At 35.4% G+C, this 19080-nt stretch overlaps 1 protein-coding gene across 3 annotated transcripts in view; it reads left to right on the top strand.

Moving 5' to 3' along the window:
- The window catches only part of UGP (UDP-glucose pyrophosphorylase), a 142072-nt gene that overhangs the window by 112818 nt on the left and 10174 nt on the right, over positions 1-19080 (top strand). For all 3 annotated transcript variants that reach the window (XM_081759071.1, XM_081759072.1, XM_081759070.1), the window contains exons 6-9: positions 1817-1892; positions 11666-11809; positions 14113-14251; positions 18694-18831. In XM_081759071.1, coding sequence (XP_081615197.1) covers positions 1817-1892; positions 11666-11809; positions 14113-14251; positions 18694-18831 — 497 coding nt within the window. The remainder of the gene's footprint in view (positions 1-1816; positions 1893-11665; positions 11810-14112; positions 14252-18693; positions 18832-19080) is intronic.

The following is a 19080-nucleotide window of genomic DNA, read 5'->3' as shown; positions in this document are numbered from 1 at the left end:
CTACGGCGGAAATGAGACCTCGGCTATCCTCCGAAATAGGCGGTCAGGTCGTGCCCTTGGGTCCGGAAGATAAGACTGCGTGTTACCCCAACACATGATAGAGGGTTAGTTGGTATGCCTAAGGGAGAAGATCCAGCGCTCGACTGTGAGGAAAATGTAGGTACAGCTATCAAACAGCGTTTTGTGCGTGCTTTTGGGTCCGGGAAAGGATAGTTGATCCCAACACACACTCGTACCTCAAGAGTAAGAGTGGAAGTGTAGTCCTTCGTCCCAGTTCTTCTGCACCAACTGAATGCAGGACCCACGACCCTACCAGGGGAGCCGCCGCTTCCAAATGATCATTGTCTTTACAGGGAGACGGTCTACATCTGACATTGTGTCTGGGAATGTACTGTTCATAATTAGTCTCATGAGACATTGAGTCATTTCGTACACAACTTTCATTTAACAGTCTACAATATTTCTGTACGAGGGCAAAAAACATATTGACCGACCCTCATAGAACATGGCGGACGATTAATGAAGAACACAACCAACATTTGCTTGATTCGATAGCACGACATGTAGAGAGACTAGTTGCAGCATGCCATACAGTTGAGTTGATTTTGAGTTTAACGACCCTTTCAGCAGCAAGACTGTATAAGACGGGACCTACTGTTTAACGTGGAATCCGAACCACATGAGCTCTTGCTGGGAATCGAACCCAGGTCTCCCACGCAAAGGCGCGTACGCTAACCTCTTAGCCACGAAGAAGCTCGCATGACATACATATATGTAAAGATTAGATGTGATGTACAATTCTGAAATTGTAGTAACTTGTTATAGTTATGTAGCACTCTGTAGATTTCAATTCACCAATACCGTATTTTTACGGACTAAAAGACGCACTTTTTCTTCGAAAAATTGCCTCCAAATTCAGGTGCTCCTTATACTCGAAATTAATATAAAAATGTACAATGTTTGATCTAAAATTCCCGTCAGTCTTAAAAATGGCCATATATTCGATGCCGCAGGAAACCTATCTCTATCTGGCAACATTGGATTCAACTGGCAGCAATCAGTGCACTAATGCGACGAACATGAGTTGTGGGGATTCACAAGCTTTGTAACACTGTCCCCCTCCCGCCTCCTTCCCCGCCCCGCAATCACAAACCCAGAACCACGGACTAGAATATACGGACCGTAAACTCTGCGAAAAACTGGAAAAATGTTACGGTATTAAAAAAATAAAAAAATAAAAAAAAATAAAAATAAAATAAATAATTAAAAATGCTTAAAAATCAAGGTGAGTCACTCTGTGAAATAGGGCTTTTCTTTCTTGGTGTTCAGTTTTCACGATCAGCATATATATAATATCATACAAAATGTGTAACGGAACCAGTACACTTATTTTTTCCGAGGTAGAAAAATACTGATCTTTGAAGTATTCCGTGCAGAGATTTGAATAACAACAAAAATATGAAATATCAGTATTATTAAAAATAAGTCTTGGATAGTGATATTTTAAATGGATATCGTTGATTCTAGCTTTAGAACTTCTTTTGTCTTACTTAAAACTAAAATCTAACCGAAGCAGATCACTTTTCATAAATAATAGTGTTACAGTTTCGGCAATGTATCATTGCCTTCATCAGACTTTATTTAGATTTTTCATAATGTGTCTAATGATGGTTTTAATATTTTAAATATATTTACTTGTTTTATTTAAGATAATTTATTTGGCCAAACGATTAAAAAATATCCTTTGACTGCAATGATGTATTTTCTTCTTTAAAACCTTTAAAAGTAATATTATAATTAAGTATTCTGTTTTTAGGTGGTACCCTCCAGGACACGGTGACTTCTATGAGAGTTTCCACAATTCTGGCCTCCTTCAAAAGTTTCTTGAAGAAGTAAGTATACTGTAGATTCAAAGCAGTGTACTTTCTTTTGATTGTATTGATTATGACCCCCTGTCGATAATCCTTCAATAATTGTCGTTCTTTCGATGATTCTTAATGTTTTTCCCTGTACTCAGTCAACTCTCATTGCAGAGGAAAGCTTAACAGGAAGTTGTAGTCACTTGAAAAGAATGATAGCCGCTGTATTCTTAGTAATATTCTTAACGTGTAGACTCTTGCCCTTAAAATTTCTTGGTTCAGTAGTTACTTCAGTGTCTTTTTCGTACATTTAAAATTAGTATATAGAAAGTTAAAAAAGCGCGTGAAACAACAAAAATGCAAATTTTAATTGTTGGGTCAACTCGTTGCTCGCTTACCACTTTCCATTAGAATTCATTAGGCACTTTGGTGGTCAATTATGAAAGATGGTGATAATTTATTACCGAAGTGAAATAATATTTCAAAATCTATTGGTCGAAATATGTTATCGCACTATAAATTATAAATATCGTTTCACCAGTTTTTGGGTTATTTTTTCACAAACTCTTGCTTACTCCCAGCTTTATTTATGTACGAGAGCCACTATTTATATTTTGAGCCTTATACTGCTTGTAGACGATCCAAGAAAGCTTGAACAAGACTCTTGTTCAAGACCATGCAAGACTATTTGATGGAAAAGACGTCAACAATGAGTCATTTTTGTCTTGAATTCAATAGTTTCATTCAAGAAATTTCGTTTCGGTCCTGTTCCAAACAATCCAATTCAAGAGCATTCAATAGCAAATCAGCGCTCGAGTTGAGTGCAGGAAATTCCAAAACAAGCATGATAGCGTGGTGAGACAGCGGCAGTTGTTGAATAAATATATCTTCATTACTCTTTTCCATAATTATCTGAGTTTCCAAGTGTGCATTAATATTAAACAAAAGCTAACATCTCGCTGGAAGATATTGTTAGTATGTTTTTGTTGATAATATACACGATTTACTTAGTTACAGTGCTTGCATGCTCATAACTATTGTTAAATTTTCAGGCAATGAGAAATATAAATATTAATTTGAGAATTTAATATACAAGAATATCGAATGTAGATTAAGAAAAAAAAAAGAGTCCATCAAATAAAAAATATATAACTGACTTTTCTTGATTTAATAAGACGTTTTGTACTGTTATTAATCTGGGATATCAAATAATTGCGTACAGATTGATAATATGCTCGCAAGCTGAAGTACCCAGGAAATTATTACATATTATCGTATTGTAATGTAATTGTTTTATTACGAAATCCACATGTACAGATAGAGATTGCTTTCATGTGTGCAGATTAATTTTACGATGGTTTTCCCGTAAGGTACAAATGCGCATCCTGACATATGCCACATAAAGAAAGTGAAGAAAAATCGAGAATGCTATTTAACAGTGTTAGGGCAGGAGCATAGAAGGGGGCCCATGCGACAGTAGGGAGCAGGCGAGTCATTCACGGAGGTTATAGAGCAAAAAACATAAGAGTAATAAATAATAAATTAGAATAGTGCAACAGACCTTTTACATCGTATTCATTCATTTGAGCTCAACTATAGCCTTTGTAATGATTTGATACTGGTAACATTAAACTTTTAAAAATAAAATACTGATTTCCTACATTATACAAGCATGTTCCGACAGCGGAAATTATCTCAAACAGTCCTCTTTCGTACGCACTCACACATTTTAACAGTAAAATTACTAATTGTTTGAACGTCTATTCTTAACCAGTACCAAATATGGGATAGGTTTGTGAAGAAAGTCTGATGCAGATATGGGCGGTAAGTCCAGTAGCTGAAAAAAAGTATTATCATTGCTTCGTTTGGTTTCCTTTGTTTTCAGCCTTTTCTTCAAACTGTCGTCGATGTCATAGCATAAATAACATAAAAAAGGCAGTCATTGCTTCGTGATACACAGAACTTTTTTCTTTGGTGTGAGTCTGTCATCAGTACGCCATGTGAAGAATCAGATTTTTAAAGAAGCTTAGTACAGGGAATGATTTTATACTTAGATAGCACTTTACGCTTTTAACGTAAGCTAATCTAACCCGCATTTAATGTAAAAAGGACTAAATGCATAGTGAAAATTCGATTTCGTTGCTACAAAATTAATTGACCTAATTTCTGAACGATTTAATATAATCTATTAAATTCCAAGAACCTGCAGAAAGTTAGGAAAGAAATGCTAATATTGTAGCTATTCATGCGCTGATCTGAACTAAATCAGTACGCAGTTTCCCTTTCATTTGTTTTCATAGTTTCAGTAACTTGTTTTGGACTGCCACCTATCAACAAGTATACAAAACATGATTCAATACTTCTATGATCGTGTAAAAGTTGTTTCAAGATCATTCGAAAATCTTGTTCAAGTGTCTTAAACAATATTCCTTTGAACGTGTAATTTGAGGTATTGAATGGTCTTGTTCAAGCTTTCTTTGACGGTGTACAAACAACCTTAGCAACACTGATTGTAGTTAGGCGCTTTTTTTTTTTTTTTTTTTTTTGATAGAAATGTTTGACATTGTTGACCACAACGTACTTCAAATGTTTTGTCAATAGCTTTATTTGTGTTGTTTACGTTGACTTAAAGATTGCGTGACAACAGAAAAATGGAATTAACTCGTGAAAATTTTCGTGCGATGATTTATTACGACTTTCGACATGGATTATCAAGACAAGAGTACATCGATCAACTTACTTTAACATTTGGCGATGAAGCCTCATCCTTTGCTACTGTAAAACGTTGGTATAATGATTTTACTCGTGGCCGCCATTCGCTCACTGACGAAATTCGCGAAGGTCGTCCAAAATCAGTTGTTATTCAAGAAAACATTGATGCTGTGCAAAACCTAATACTGCAAGATAGTCATGTGACATACTGTGAGATTGAGGCAACCCTAGGCAGTAGTTCCACCAGCATATATAAAATATTATATGATTATTTAGCTGTGAGAAAGGTTTGTTCTCGTTGGACTCCACATAATTTGACAAAAACTCAAAAAGAATCTCGCGTCGATTAGTGCACACAAATGCTCAATAAATACAATGACGGTGCTTCAAAAGACGTATATAAGATTGTAACAGGTGTCAAATCATGGATATTTGCATATGAGCCTGAACGTAAACAGCAGTCGACTGTATGGGTATTTCAAGATGAACTAAATAAAGCAAAAGTTGTTCGCGCTCGAAGCACATCGAAACAAATGGTCGCCTTGTTTCTTTTTTTTTTGGGGGGGGCTGGTCATGTGGTAATTGTGTCTTTAGAGGAACGTAGAACGGTCAACTCTGAATGGTACACAACAGTTTGTTTGCCGGAGGTCTTCGGTCAAATACGGAAAACAAACAAGCGCCGTCAGATCATTCTTCATCAAGACAATGAGAGCTCTCACACATCTCGTCTAACAACCGACTATTTGAACACTCAAAAATTCGAATTGATGAGTCATCCGCCGTACAGTCCTGATTTGGCACCCAATGACTTCTTCTTGTTCCCCAATGTCAAGAATAAATTGCGTGGACAGCGATTTTCGTCGACGGAAGAAGCCGTTGATGCGTTCAAAAACCATATTATAAAGATGTCTCGAGAAGATCGAAAAAAAAATGCTTTGACGAATGGTTCGAACGAATGCAAAAACGTATTAATCATAAAGGAGAATATTTCGAAAAACAATAAATCAATTTTCAATTGCAAATTACTGTTTTTCATTGTTAGGCTCAAAATATAAATAGTGGCCCTCGTACTACAAGAAATAAAAGCTATTAGTGGGTACCTAGACTTTTGTGTGATCACAGTAACACGGAAAACTTAATTTGCTGTAAATAATTGTTTACATAAGCGCAATATAGGTGCCTTTCATTTCAATTCAGGCAGAGCATGTACCATCATCACCTCAGATTTTGTTGAAACTTTTTTTAAAGCAACTAGACATGAGTTTAAGAGACTCATATTTTTTTGTTTTGTCAAAAAAAAAATTTCCCGCCAACTAATGGTCCATCAAAGACAGGGAGTACAATTTATGAATTGTAGAAGACATGGAAAACGATCAACTTCGGAGCCTCACCATTCGGCTGTGGAGGCAGGTAGAGTTATAATTCTTGTTGTGGTATGTACATAGGAATATAAATAAACTATATTTTATTATAGTTTGGTTTGCGCATGCGTATCTTTTTGTACATAAATTAACAAATGATAGTCAATGAACTGAAAAGACGAAGTTTGCGATTTTTTTTTCGAGCACTTTCGGTTCGAATTTTAAAATTCTGTTTTCAAGGTTGGTAAGACCTGGTTACCCGCTTTCCGAAAAAAAAAATTGTATCGCTTCTGTGTGCAACCGTTTTGTCACAAAAAATTCGAGAAATTGTAAAATTTTCAAAAATCGCCATTTTTGGGCGCCATTTTCTCGGAAACACCATCTTTTAAAATTCTGAAATTTTGTCAGATGGTTCAACTTTACATGAATAATAAACACACCAAATACCATTCTCGACCAATGCTTCATGAATTAACTGCAGCCTTTTAAACTTAGCGAAGTTTCGTTAACTTTGATGTCACAGTTAGCAACACTGGAAACAATAAAAGTGCAATGATTTGATGATGTTTGTGGTTCACATTCATTAAATAAAGAATAAAAGGTTTTCTTGACTGTTTTTTTCATTATTTTGATCAAGAAGGCTCTCTGAAATATTAAAATGAGCCTCCCCCTACTCCGTTTTCTTAAACCGAAATAATCTGAGGTGGAAATTACGATTACGAAACACACAAATTTTAAGTTTACTTGAAATGGCCATCCAATAAATTCTGATCATCTACAAAAAGCCTGAATTATTACCTCAGTGATGATTTGGAATGCTCCAGACAAAGTCTTAATTAAGTGAGATGTCATTACAGTGATCAGAAAAGGACAAAAAGTTTTAAAAAAATCGAAACGTTTTCTTACGCGTTCCAAAGAAATTTACTGACTTTTTAAACAGAACAATCCCAACATAAGAATGGGTCACTCGGAATTTTACAGTATTTGACTAATGCGGGTCAGTCCGCAACCTGCGAGGGACGTGTGTATGTGTGTGTGTGTGTGTATTGTGCAAATTTTAAGTTAGCTGCTACTGCGTTGCTACAAATCAAAGGTGCAGCCTGTATTGAAGCTGTCATGAGTGACCTATTTCCTTTAGTAGTATGATCCGTAGAAAATTACAACTGACTTCAAGAATGTGGTGAATGTCCTGGAGTGGAAGGAATAAGTGTAGAGTCTTTAATTATTGATCCTGATGAAAATGAAAGTGTTACGTATGCCATATGGGAAAACAATAATCTCGTTAAAAAAAACTGTGCCACTTTCTGTTTTCGTATCGTACATTGCTGGTTTAACTGTAAGAATTGTAATTCATGACTACCTCAAGAAAATCCAAAGAGAATTAATTGCTACCGAAAAGCACCGTATAAAATTTCAAGATACAAATTCTATTTTACTTCATGTGGACTTCGCTAAAAACTGGACTGTTATTCTGCAAAGTGAAATTCAGAGTTATCACCGGAATATGAAACAATTGACAGTTTTGTTGTAATAAACGACGATAAAACACACGATTCGGCTCATGTACTCATGGTCATAGACAAGATTCTAAAAATACTCGAAGAAAAGCGAAAATATATTTTATAGAAAAAGGTTTGAATACGAGAAAATAAGTGGCTACAAATTCCCAAACCGTGTCAGTGATTTCTGATGGTGCTGCTGCATCCCACTTTAAAAATCGCTTTCAGATGTTCGAGATGCAGACAGGTCCGATAAAGCAGTGGTTTTGCAGTGAAACCGGCCATGCAAGGGTCTCTGCGACGGTATTGAGGGGCGGGGGAGATGTAAAGAATGTGGCAACGCGGCATAACCTTAGGCAAATACAGATACACAGTATTAAAACCGCAGAAGAAAAAAAAAAAGGAAATGAAATCTTTAAGTTTTACGTCCCATGATTATGCTGGTTAGGTTAAAGGAAACGGTGATTATGAGAAATGAATGAAATGGTGGAATGCAGAAAGTGGGAGGAAACGGAATAGCCCCGAGAAAACCCACGCACATGGTGTTTGTCCACCACAAAGCCCACACGGCGCGATCTGGGATCGAACCAGGGACCCCAAGCACCGGAGGTGAACGCTCTACCACTGAGCCAACGCGGGTATTACTATCCGGGTATTATTCTCGTTTCGTTGCCTGGAACTGAATTCGACGACTTCCGGAAGAAAGAAAAAAAAAAAAAAAAAAAGGGAAAGTATGCGATCGGTAACTGGTATTCAACGAAGTCATCTTTGGCTTTCGGAAAATGTTGTAGTTTTTATGGCAGTAACGGGTCACCATGAACTAACTTCATGCTTCCCCCAAAATCGAACTTCTGCAATTCAAAGTGTAGATTTAAGAAATCTGCAAAAAGGAACTTTTGTTACATACATATATGTATGATAACCAGTGGTGCGTAGCAGAAATATTATGAATAAATCTTGAATTACGTGAAGTTGAAGTGCTGTTTATCCTTCCACATGGACCTTCAGCATTTGTGACTATCGACAATGTGCTACGCAGAGGCGGATCCAGGACGGACTTCTGGAAGGGAGGGGGGAGGGGGTAATACTGCTACTTAGAGCTACTTTTAAGAACTCCAAACTCTGAGATCGGTTTTATTTATTTATAAAATAAAGTTTCTTCCCCCTAGATCCACTCCTGGACGAGTTGTGAGTGAGCCAACACCTATTGGAGCGCCTGCACGGTTACATGATATTAGCGAAGACGACACCAACCAAGCAAATGATTGGTCCTGTAAAAAAAAAAAATAAATAAATAAAAAAAATAAAAAAAGTAAAAAAAAAAAAATAAATCAGTGAAATTTTGTTTCCGAAGACCATATTAAGTAAGTGAACTTGAAATGTGTGCGATTCGTAATCGTAATTTCCACCTCAGATTATTTCGGTTTAAGAAAACGGAGGAGTAGGGGGAGGCTCATTTTACTATTTCAGAGAGCCTTCTTGATCAAAATAATAATAATAAAAAAAAAGCAGACAAGAAAACCTTTTATTCTCCATTTAATGAATGTGAACCAAAAACATTATCAAATCATTGCACTTTTATTGTTCCCAGTGTTGCTAACTGTGACATCAAAGTTAACGAAACTTCGCTAAGTTTAAAAGGCTGCAGTTAATTCATGAAGCATTGGTCGAGAATGGTATTTGGTGTGTTTATTATTCATGTATAGTTGAACCATCTGACAAAATTTCAGAATTTTAAAAGTTGGTGTTTTCGAGAAAATGGCGATTTTTGAAAATTTTACAATTTCTCGAATTTTTTGCGACAAAACGGTTGCACACAGAAGCGATACATTTTTTTTTTTTTTTTCGGAAAGCGGGTAACCAGGTCTTACCAACCTTGAAAACAGAATTTTAAAATTCGAACCGAAAGTGCTCGAAAAAAATTCGCAAACTTCGTCTTTTCAGATAAATTGACGTTCATTTGTCAATTTATGTACAAAAAGATACGCATGCGCAAACCAAACTACAATAAAATAGTTTATTTATATTCCTATGTACATACCACAACAAGAGTTATTACTCTACCTGTCTTCATAGCCGAATGGTAAGGCTCCGAAGTTGACCGTTTTCCATGTCTTCTACAATTCATAAATTGTACTCCCAGTCTTTGATGGACCATTACTTGGCGGGAAAATTTTTTTCGACAAAACAAAAAACTATGGGTCTCTTAAAAACATGTCTAGTTGATATAAAAAAAAGTTTCAACAATATCTGACATGGTGATGGTACAATTTTATATTTTTTTTGCCAGAGTTGAAATGGAAGGCACCTATAATACTCCAGGGCGGAAAATTTCCGGTCGCTAGGAAGCCACTGGCGGCTAGAAATTTAGAGCTGGCGACCAATGTTTAGTAGGAATAGTTTCTGCCTAAACTCACAGGGCTGCGCAGTTTCTGTTTCGCACGAAAATAATTGTCACTGAGTGAGGAAAAACACGGAATGTGAAGTCTTCACAATGAACATGGAAAGTGAAGTCTTCACAACGTTGTACTTTGCCTCTCCTTTCCCAGCCTCAATCGAAAAGGTTTACCTCCTGGCGCATCAACGCGAGAGATCGTTTCCCCTGTTGTTTGAACCTAGAACGGTTGGGGGGACAGCCCAGTGCCTAGAATAGTTCAACGATTCACGTCACGATGTCAGAGATAAATAAATAAATAACAAAATAAGTAAATACATCAAATAATTTTTAAAAATAGATATTTGCATGAGATACCGTTATCACTGGCCTCCAAACTGCTTTCTCTTTTCAGCCAATAAATAAATGAAGATGTAGGGAGGAACTACTTCTATCTGGCCCTAGTCCTGAAATTCATCGACAACAATGCCTACAAATGAAATGTTATGCCCTGATGTAATCTCTTTCTTTGTCAAGACTAAGCGGGGGGGGGGGAGGGGACCTCTCATAATTTGTACGTGAGAGATACTGGCGACCATAATTTTGGATTGTCGAGTGCGTCTGACTTTGAAATTTTGCGCTCTGTAATAGTCAGTTTAATTTTGAAGAAACGTAACTCTCGAAGTAAGATTTCGGAAGCAACGGACAAAATTAGGAGCAGCTGATTCAGTCTGAAAGTCCAGATTAAAAAAAAAAAAAAAAAAAAAATATTGTATTGTATTGTATATTTACAGTGTACTTGTATTCTACATTGTCAGACTGGATAGTGTTTGTGGTTAGAAGTACAGGCCTGTATTTTTCCTCTTTCTTTCGTAGTGTAATTGTGGATATTACCCAGTGCAGACACGCTTGGTATTACAGAGAATCAGCAAAATCGGACCGCAGTTGCTCTCTTTTAGTCCGTTAAAATTGGAAATGAAATACGCTAAGCAAAGCTATTATAAAACTACATCTCGTGAAAGTTTCGCCAACTACCCACTTGGCTTCATCAGACACAGTGACTTACATGATAAATCCGAGTGGTTAGTTGGCGAAACAGTTACAAGATATTAGTTTTATAACAAAAAATTGGTTTGCTTTGCTCAGTGATTAGTTTATATTTAATTATAGTATATAATAGACAAATCTGGTATAATGGAGAATATTATAGTTGGTGCGAAGTTCGGTTAATACACAATTTTAGCGATTTCCTGTAGTATTTACCACAAATTATGCACATGCTATAAAACAGTGCTGCGAAAATAATAATTGCTACTATGAGAGTGCTGCGACTAGTTTCTAGAATATAGCGAAACATTGGCTTTTCGATTAGTCTCGTTTCCCACCGGAGTTTTCAAGGACAAATGCTAAGGATTAGATGCAGCCTTGTGAAATGCACCTTTTAATTACCCCAATTATTTCAGATTGGAAGTGCTTGCATCAGTGAAAGAAAATGCAGTTTCTGTTATGTACATAAATCCAGTATATGGAGGAAATAGTTAAGGGAAGTAAGCTGATTGTGAAAAATAACATTAAAAAAGTACGAAATACATGTTGTATGGTAGAATTTTAGCTTTCCTGGACAGGCGGCTAAATAGACGTCAGTCAATATTTTTATTGTTACTATCAAAGACATTTTTTTAATGAATTTTTGAAGTAATTTTATGCAACTGTACTTTTTTAAGTTAGTCTTTAAACTGACATCGTCGTGCTTAGAAAGAACTGAAAAGAAAAAATATAGTTAATTTTATTTTTATTGTTTTTTGAAAATCCTGTTTTAGAACTTATGTATCTTATTTAATCTACTTCACTCTCTAATAGGGACGTGAGTACTGTTTTATATCAAATATCGACAACTTGGGCGCAACAGTTGACTTAAATATTTTGAATTTCCTTCTCCATCCAGCGGACAAATCACCTGAGTTCCTCATGGAAGTTACGGACAAGACAAAGGCTGATGTTAAGGTAAGTTGCAGGAACTAAACGTAATACTTTATGATCATTTCAAACTAAGTTTGAGTACATAAATGCTACTTTGTCCGGATGCATACAGTGATTATTTTATCTACGTAGCAATATGAGCGACGTTTCAGTGATAAAGCTTTAATCTGTGGTATAAATTGCAATTGATTCCAAGTTGTTTATATCAAAATGTGATTTTCATTTTTGTGTACGTATTTATTAATATTTCTGTTGTACACACAGATTCTCTATAGAAACAATTCTGCATTTGAAACTATATTTAATGTGTATGTGTGTGTGTGTATCCACTTCCCATGCATTTGGAAGAAGAAATGTCCTCAAAATCTGTCTTATTTTGCCCTGCTGTTATTATGTTGCAGAGCGAGAAACCTTGTGAAGTATTCTTAGGATATTTGCGTAAAGACTGAAATTGATGCATTTCTAATCAAATTAAAAACAATAAGTAGAAACGCTAATTTCGTTGGTTGCGTCTGGAAGACTTTTATTGAGCAATTTCGCTTATTTAAGCTATGGTCTTGTTCACCAGGAAAGTTACTCCATGAAGGTCGAATCAATTTGCCACTTTTAATGTAAGGGTTCGTCGTTGGTAATAGATCTAGCGGAAAATGGGTTTATAATGTGATTCGATCTTCATGTGAGTAGCTATACATGGTCAACAAGGGCACAAACTGTCCGGTAAAAAGCTTACTATAGGCCAGAGCTGCTGAGGATAATTATTACAAAATGACTTCTAACGTGAATCATAGTTGTCACTTCTAAATACATGTACTATATAACTGAAATCGTAGCTAAAAGTGAAGGAAGATTTTTGTAATGTAAGTAAGTGGATATTTTATGATTTACTAGAATACAGGACTTAACGATAATGACAGTCATACTTGAAAACAAATTATTTCTGTTCGGATTTCTTTCGTAAAACCCAAAGTAATTTTCGAGTTACATGGCACATAGACTTGATTCACTTTCTACCTATATACTTTGGTGATCGCACTCTTAATACTTCTCAAGACTGTAAGTTATATTGAAATAAGTTATTTATTTATTTATTTATTTATTTATTATTATTATTATTATTATTATTATTATTATTATTATTATTAAAACAAGCACTCAGTGCACCATGTTTTAATAATAATAATATAGATTTGTGTAGTGCGTGAACATCATTTTTAGAACACTTGATATAGTATGCAAAGTATATAAATAGAGGCATGAGTTTTTCGCAATGCACGATAAAAGGAAATGCGTCAGAATTAAATTATTTTCAGTTTCTTGACGTTTTATGATATTCTGTGTATATTTTCATTGGTTTCCTTTGCGCGATAAAACGCGAAATTGGTAGTTTTGAGCGAAATTTCTAACAATACGCGACATAACGCGAAATTTTAAAAATACGTTTCTATTACTTTAAAAACTTTAGTTTTCCACTGATGGAATGGTAGAACATGGCATGAACTGGATGGGGAGTTCCGAAGTGATAATTGATTGATGATGGTTGTAAATGCACTTACATATGTGTTGCTTCCAACAAGCAATGACAATTATGAGAGGTGTTTTCTTTTTTTTTTTTCAAGTATGGACTGATGATAAGTGACAAACGTACAACAATGAAGTAAGAAAATGTGGAAACATGTAACATGCTATATTTAATGCTTAAAATGCAACTTGTGTCTGTTTTTTCAGAAGATAGCAAAACTTTCCTACTCATAGTAAGTTTAGTTACTGATTTTCCTCAGTTTGATTTAAAAAAAAATATAATTTTCTATAAATGAAATTGACATTGTCAAGTGAAATATTCAGCGTATTTTTTTTTAGGTAATTAATAGTTTATTTTTATAGTGATCTATGAATAAAAGGAACAATTGTAAAAATGTCAGACAATTCTTTTCCACAAAAGCTACAAAATACGAAACTTTATTTGGAAAATGCGACAAAACGCGAAATATGAAAAACGAAACGCGAAATTTCCAAATTTTTAGTGCGAAAAACTCGTGCCCCTATATATAAACTATGATATTTTCTTTTTGTTAGTTGGTTGATTGGTCAGATTGTTCCTTTCAGCACAGAGGGTATGTGAGACATGGACCTACAGTTAAAGGTAGAACCCGAACCCTGTAATGCGTTCACCTGGAATCGAACCTGTGATCCTAACTGTTTCCTATCGTGGCAAACTATAAAGCAGAATGTGAACTTACCATTCTGTAAGGCTAGAATGTAAACGTCAAGTTATTGCTGAAATAGTCATGTTTTACTAATGCAATTATTGTCATATTATCTTTCCGTAGGGTGGTACATTAATTCAATATGAAAATAAGTTGAGGTTACTGGAAATTGCACAGGTGCCAGGTGATCATATAGACGATTTTAAGTCGGTCAAAACATTCAAGTTTTTCAACACGAATAATTTGTGGTGTAAACTAGATGGTAAGTACATAATGATATTCTATGGTGACTAAAACTGTAAACTTTAGTGTAAATGTGTTTCATTGTTCCTTCATAAACAACATTGTAATCTTGACGTCCTTTTAAAGCCTATTTGAAAAATCAAATTTTCACTTCCGTGTAACTTTGTTCCTGTTGATTCGAAATACGTTATACCATGTTTGAATGTGGGTGCCTCGTCTGGGATACTTGTGTTATTACTATTGTAGAAGTCTTCAAAGTTTGAGTAGTCCGACAACGTAGCATTTTTAGTTTGTAACATTGAATAATTCATGTGGTATTGTAAGTTTTCGTTTAATATGTACAGTACATACATTTGAAATACGTAATAATGTGATGTAATGCTAATTGAAGAAATACAACTTTATGTTGAGTTGCAACACTGGTAATTGGGGGCATTGCAGAGCATGTCAAAAAATTTTAGCCTATAGATATTTGAATCTATATGTCCCACTGAGAAAATGACAAAACACGCAACTATCTTCCGAGGTCCAAGTTAACAATAATAACTGTAACTTCCGAGGTTTTGGTGATAATGATAATCGCGATTTTGGCCACTTCCTGGTTTCCACTTCTTCTCCATCCAGGACAGTGATTATGTCATAAATAAGATGATGTAATGGAAAAATAGAAGAATGAATTATTGCTTGACTAGTAAAAGTTCGTAGGATGACTTTTTTTTTTTTTCAAAATTCGATTTCATTTATCAACATAGTCTCCTTCAAGAGTTATACATTCATTCTAACGCTTCTGTAACATGTCGATGCATATTCTGTAGAACGATCTATCTTTGGCCTCAAAATAAGCTTCAGATTCGGCAATCACTTCTTTATTAGAGTCAAATCTCTTTTCCTGGAGCATTCTTTTTAGGTCTACAAACAAGTCGTAGTCACTGGGACTCAGATCCGGAGAATACGGTGGCAGGCAAGGTCCGTCGACCCTACTGTTCCTTTCCTCTTTTAAGGTCGCGTCATAACTACCCTTCTTTGAAAACCAAAGATGCAGTAAAATTGTGACGTCACGGCGGGAGCAGAAACAGCTTTCGCCCAAGGTCCTTGTCATTCAGCCTTGCTTGTTTTTTTGATTTTTGCAGGGAAGTGAGTGATTCTTGCTTTCCTGTATTAAGAAAACATTAATTACTGTAGTGCTCGTGTTAGCCTATAAGCATGTCGAATTGTACACTAAGTACTTGTCACAATTATAGTAGAAATACTACGGATTCCAAAGTTATTTATCATGTATTTCCCTCGGATCCTTTGAGGAAAGTTTGGCAAAAGAAATGCTGTCGGAAAGACATCTTTAAAGTTGAAAACGCCAGGGTCTATTCCGATAATTTTATTCCCGAAGCTTATGGACATAATTTAAAATGTGAGCTTCTAAATATTCTACCCAAGAAAAAGTTTAAACAAGATGTGCCTTCACTAAACTTACCATTACCATACGGAACCATATTGATGTAAATAATGAAATAATTAAATGTACGGAAATTAGATGTTTAAAGAAAAAAAATCAGACATTGGGGTGCAGCCAGATGAAATAACTATTGTGACTGAAACAAAAAATAACTCTTTGTTTATGTTATTTTCCGTTTGTTCTGTGGAGAGTGAGGGGCATAAACCAAAAGAAGAGCTCTCCTTTTTGCGTAAAGAGAACGAAAAACTGAAGTCTAACAGTGTGTACAAAGCGAAAATAATATGTTTACAAACGAAGTTAAAAGAATTGGAAATCAAATATAATAAAGAATTAATTTCAAAGGCCAGTTCTAAAATATAATATTGTGATCGTTTCAATAAAGTGGTTAATAACCGGGTGATGATATATTACGAAAAAGTTTTACACTAGGCCAAGTATATATGCTAATAAATGGCAAGAAAAAACTAAGATGGATTGATTAAGATATCATTCGTGCATTAACGCAACACGCCTCATTGATAAATTATACAATCATCTGCGGTTACAAGTTCGAATCCCCGTACCCAATGTGTCAACATTTCGACGTTGTATGCAAAAATTACCGTTTTTTTTTTCTGGTATTCTTACCCCAGTTTTGAAAATTTTGACTTACAAAGGGCGCTACTTAAAGAGTTGGAAACCTTTTCGGTGCTTATATTTGATGAATGTTAATAGGCGCGTATGCTATGACCAAGAGGTTTATTTATTTTTAGGACCACACAGAAATGTCCAGGTGGCAATGATTCGAGGCTTAATAGATGTGTGGAAACAGCCAGTGCATTATGATTTCGATAAGACTATGAAAAGTAAAAAATTACTCTTCGAAATCATATCGAAAGTTGAAGTCTCAGGATTCAAGATAGTTGCGATTCTTTCGAAGTTCAATGGTGGCAATATGAGGCTATGTGGTGGTCTCGTTTCACCTTCTTCCAGGTGGATAAAAGCAATAAAATAGTATAAAGTTATATTTCGAACATTTCACAAAAAACTGTGAATCAAAGAAAAGAAAAAGAATGTGATTGGCCGACCGTTTTATGTCCTAAGAAAGACAATTCGCTTTTGAAACTATTCGACAAGGCTAAGACATACTTCAGAATTTGGTTTTTGAATAGAAAAACACAGGAACTCTGCAGGAGGAATGTTCTTTAAGATAGTGGATGCAAAGCTATTCTTCAAGTGCTACTCAATGTTATAGTGAGTACATATTGTATCTGTATGTAGTCTATTTTTATTGCATTTAAAAATGTGTTTTCCTTTGCAAATCGCTACGGCGGAACATAGGCTTAGCACACGATATTTGTCACTGCTTCACCGCGGTGACGTCACACTACAGCTGGAGAAAGTGGCTATGCAGAAACAGGGAGTTATGAAGGGACCTGCAAAAGCGCGGAACAGTAGGGTCGACGGACCTTGGGTGGCAGGGAAATAACTCAAAGTGCAATTTTGCCATTGTTGCGATCGACTTGTGACACAGTACATTGTCTTTGTGAAAAAACATTTTTTTCCCTTTATTTGGGCTCGTCTTTTCGCTATTTCTTCCTTCAAATGCACCAATAACGCCATATAATGTTTACTATTGATGGTTCTTACTGTAAGTAATAAAGTACAATACACATCCCAAAATACGGAGACCAAAACCTTACCAGCTGATATTTCCGTTTTTTGTCGCTTTGGGCGGCTTTCGCCTTTTGCTGTCCAATCATATGATTGCCGATTTGACTCTGGAGTGTAGTGATGGATTCATGTTTCATCTATTGTCACATACCGTACGAAAAAAGAATCCTTTTTATTGAGCTAAAACAGCAACAAACAGCGCTCTGAATCGTCGACGCGTTGTTGTTTTTGGTCGACTGAGCAAACGCGGTACCCACTTTGAACAGTTTTCTCATGGGCAGATGTTCATGTAAAATGGTGAACTCACTGCCTCTGATATCTTTGAGGTGTCAGCTGTCTCACGCAACTTCACTTTACAATCGGCCAAAACTATTTTGTAAACTTTTTTATGTTTTCTGGAACAACTGCCGAATTTGCAACCAGAGCGTTCAGCAGCATCGATGTTTGTACGGGTGCGTTTAAATTCAGTATTCCACTTCTCTACTATTTGTCTCGATGGAGCAGAGTACGAATAAAACTTGTCAAGCCATTGCTTTGCTTGAACAGCATTTTTCCCCATTAAAAAGCAATGCTTTATCAACACACGAAATTCAAATTTTTCCATTGTTTTGAAAATTACAGAAGTTGCGTCACTAAAACCACTGTAACTTGAGAACTAAACGTCACCTTTTTGTGAAATGGTGAAACGTATCATTTGTCCCTAAATATCATATGGATTTGTGAATAGTGGCGACATCTGTGTCATCCTACGAACTTATTGAGTGATGTGATATAACTACAAATTGCGGCGAGGATATTCATATGGTATTTTAAACAGTTCAAATCAGTATACTTTTCATTTCAATCATGATCATTTCAATCACTTGTTACCTCGAAAGAAACAAGTTGGCAACTGACTTTTATACAGCCTTGCTGCGCATGCGTGATAGATAAAAGCATTTTAAGTTTATCTTGATATTTCTGTTTCAACGTAGATGTTTTATATCAAATAACTGTAACTTTACCTGTGCAGATACATTACACTTTTAGAAAGAGCTTATTACTTTTGGTAGTCACATATTTTAGTCGAATTATTTTAGCGGACTTAACTGAAGTCACATGGTATAACGCATCAAAGAGCTAATACTAAAGAGGCCAGTGGAAAGAAGTTCGCTCACAGCCACGTACTTTTGTTTATATTGGCTCTAATCTTTCGCTGGGTAAATTTCAGTGTTTGGATTTTATCTGTGCATTTTTATTTATTAAATATTTGTTGTATAGGTAACCTTCTCTTACACTAGATTTCAGTATCTACATTTAATTTTGAAATGCAAAGCACATATCTGTCTGTATGTGTAATTAATGTTTTTATATTTCAGCAATTCAACGAGTGGTGAAAGATGGCTCTTTGAACATGGAGATAATAGTAAACAACAAACATCTGTCCAATGGATTGAATATTATCCAATTAGAAACAGCGGCCGGAGCAGCGATGAAATGTTTTGAAGGATGCTTGGGTACGATAGTATCATATAATTAAATAACATATCAAGAAAAGAAAAGAAAAACAAACAAAAAAAATGGAAATTAGGTTGTTAGCTAGTAAGATTCTTTCAATTCAGTTATTATTATAATAGGAGATTATATCCTGGTATTGTACATAAAAGTAAGGCTCTCTATTCTGAGTTCCATTGAATTTACACCATTTATACAAGTCGAGGATTTGGTGTTGAATATATCGGATTCCTGTACTCGTCATGTATATA

Source organism: Thermobia domestica, chromosome 5 (assembly GCF_964235325.1).
Source record: "Thermobia domestica chromosome 5, izTheDome1.hap1.1, whole genome shotgun sequence".
NCBI classification, from domain to species: Eukaryota; Metazoa; Arthropoda; class Insecta; order Zygentoma; family Lepismatidae; genus Thermobia; species Thermobia domestica.
Note: the sequence above shows the minus strand (reverse complement) of the source record. Positions and strands in the feature narration are given on the sequence as shown.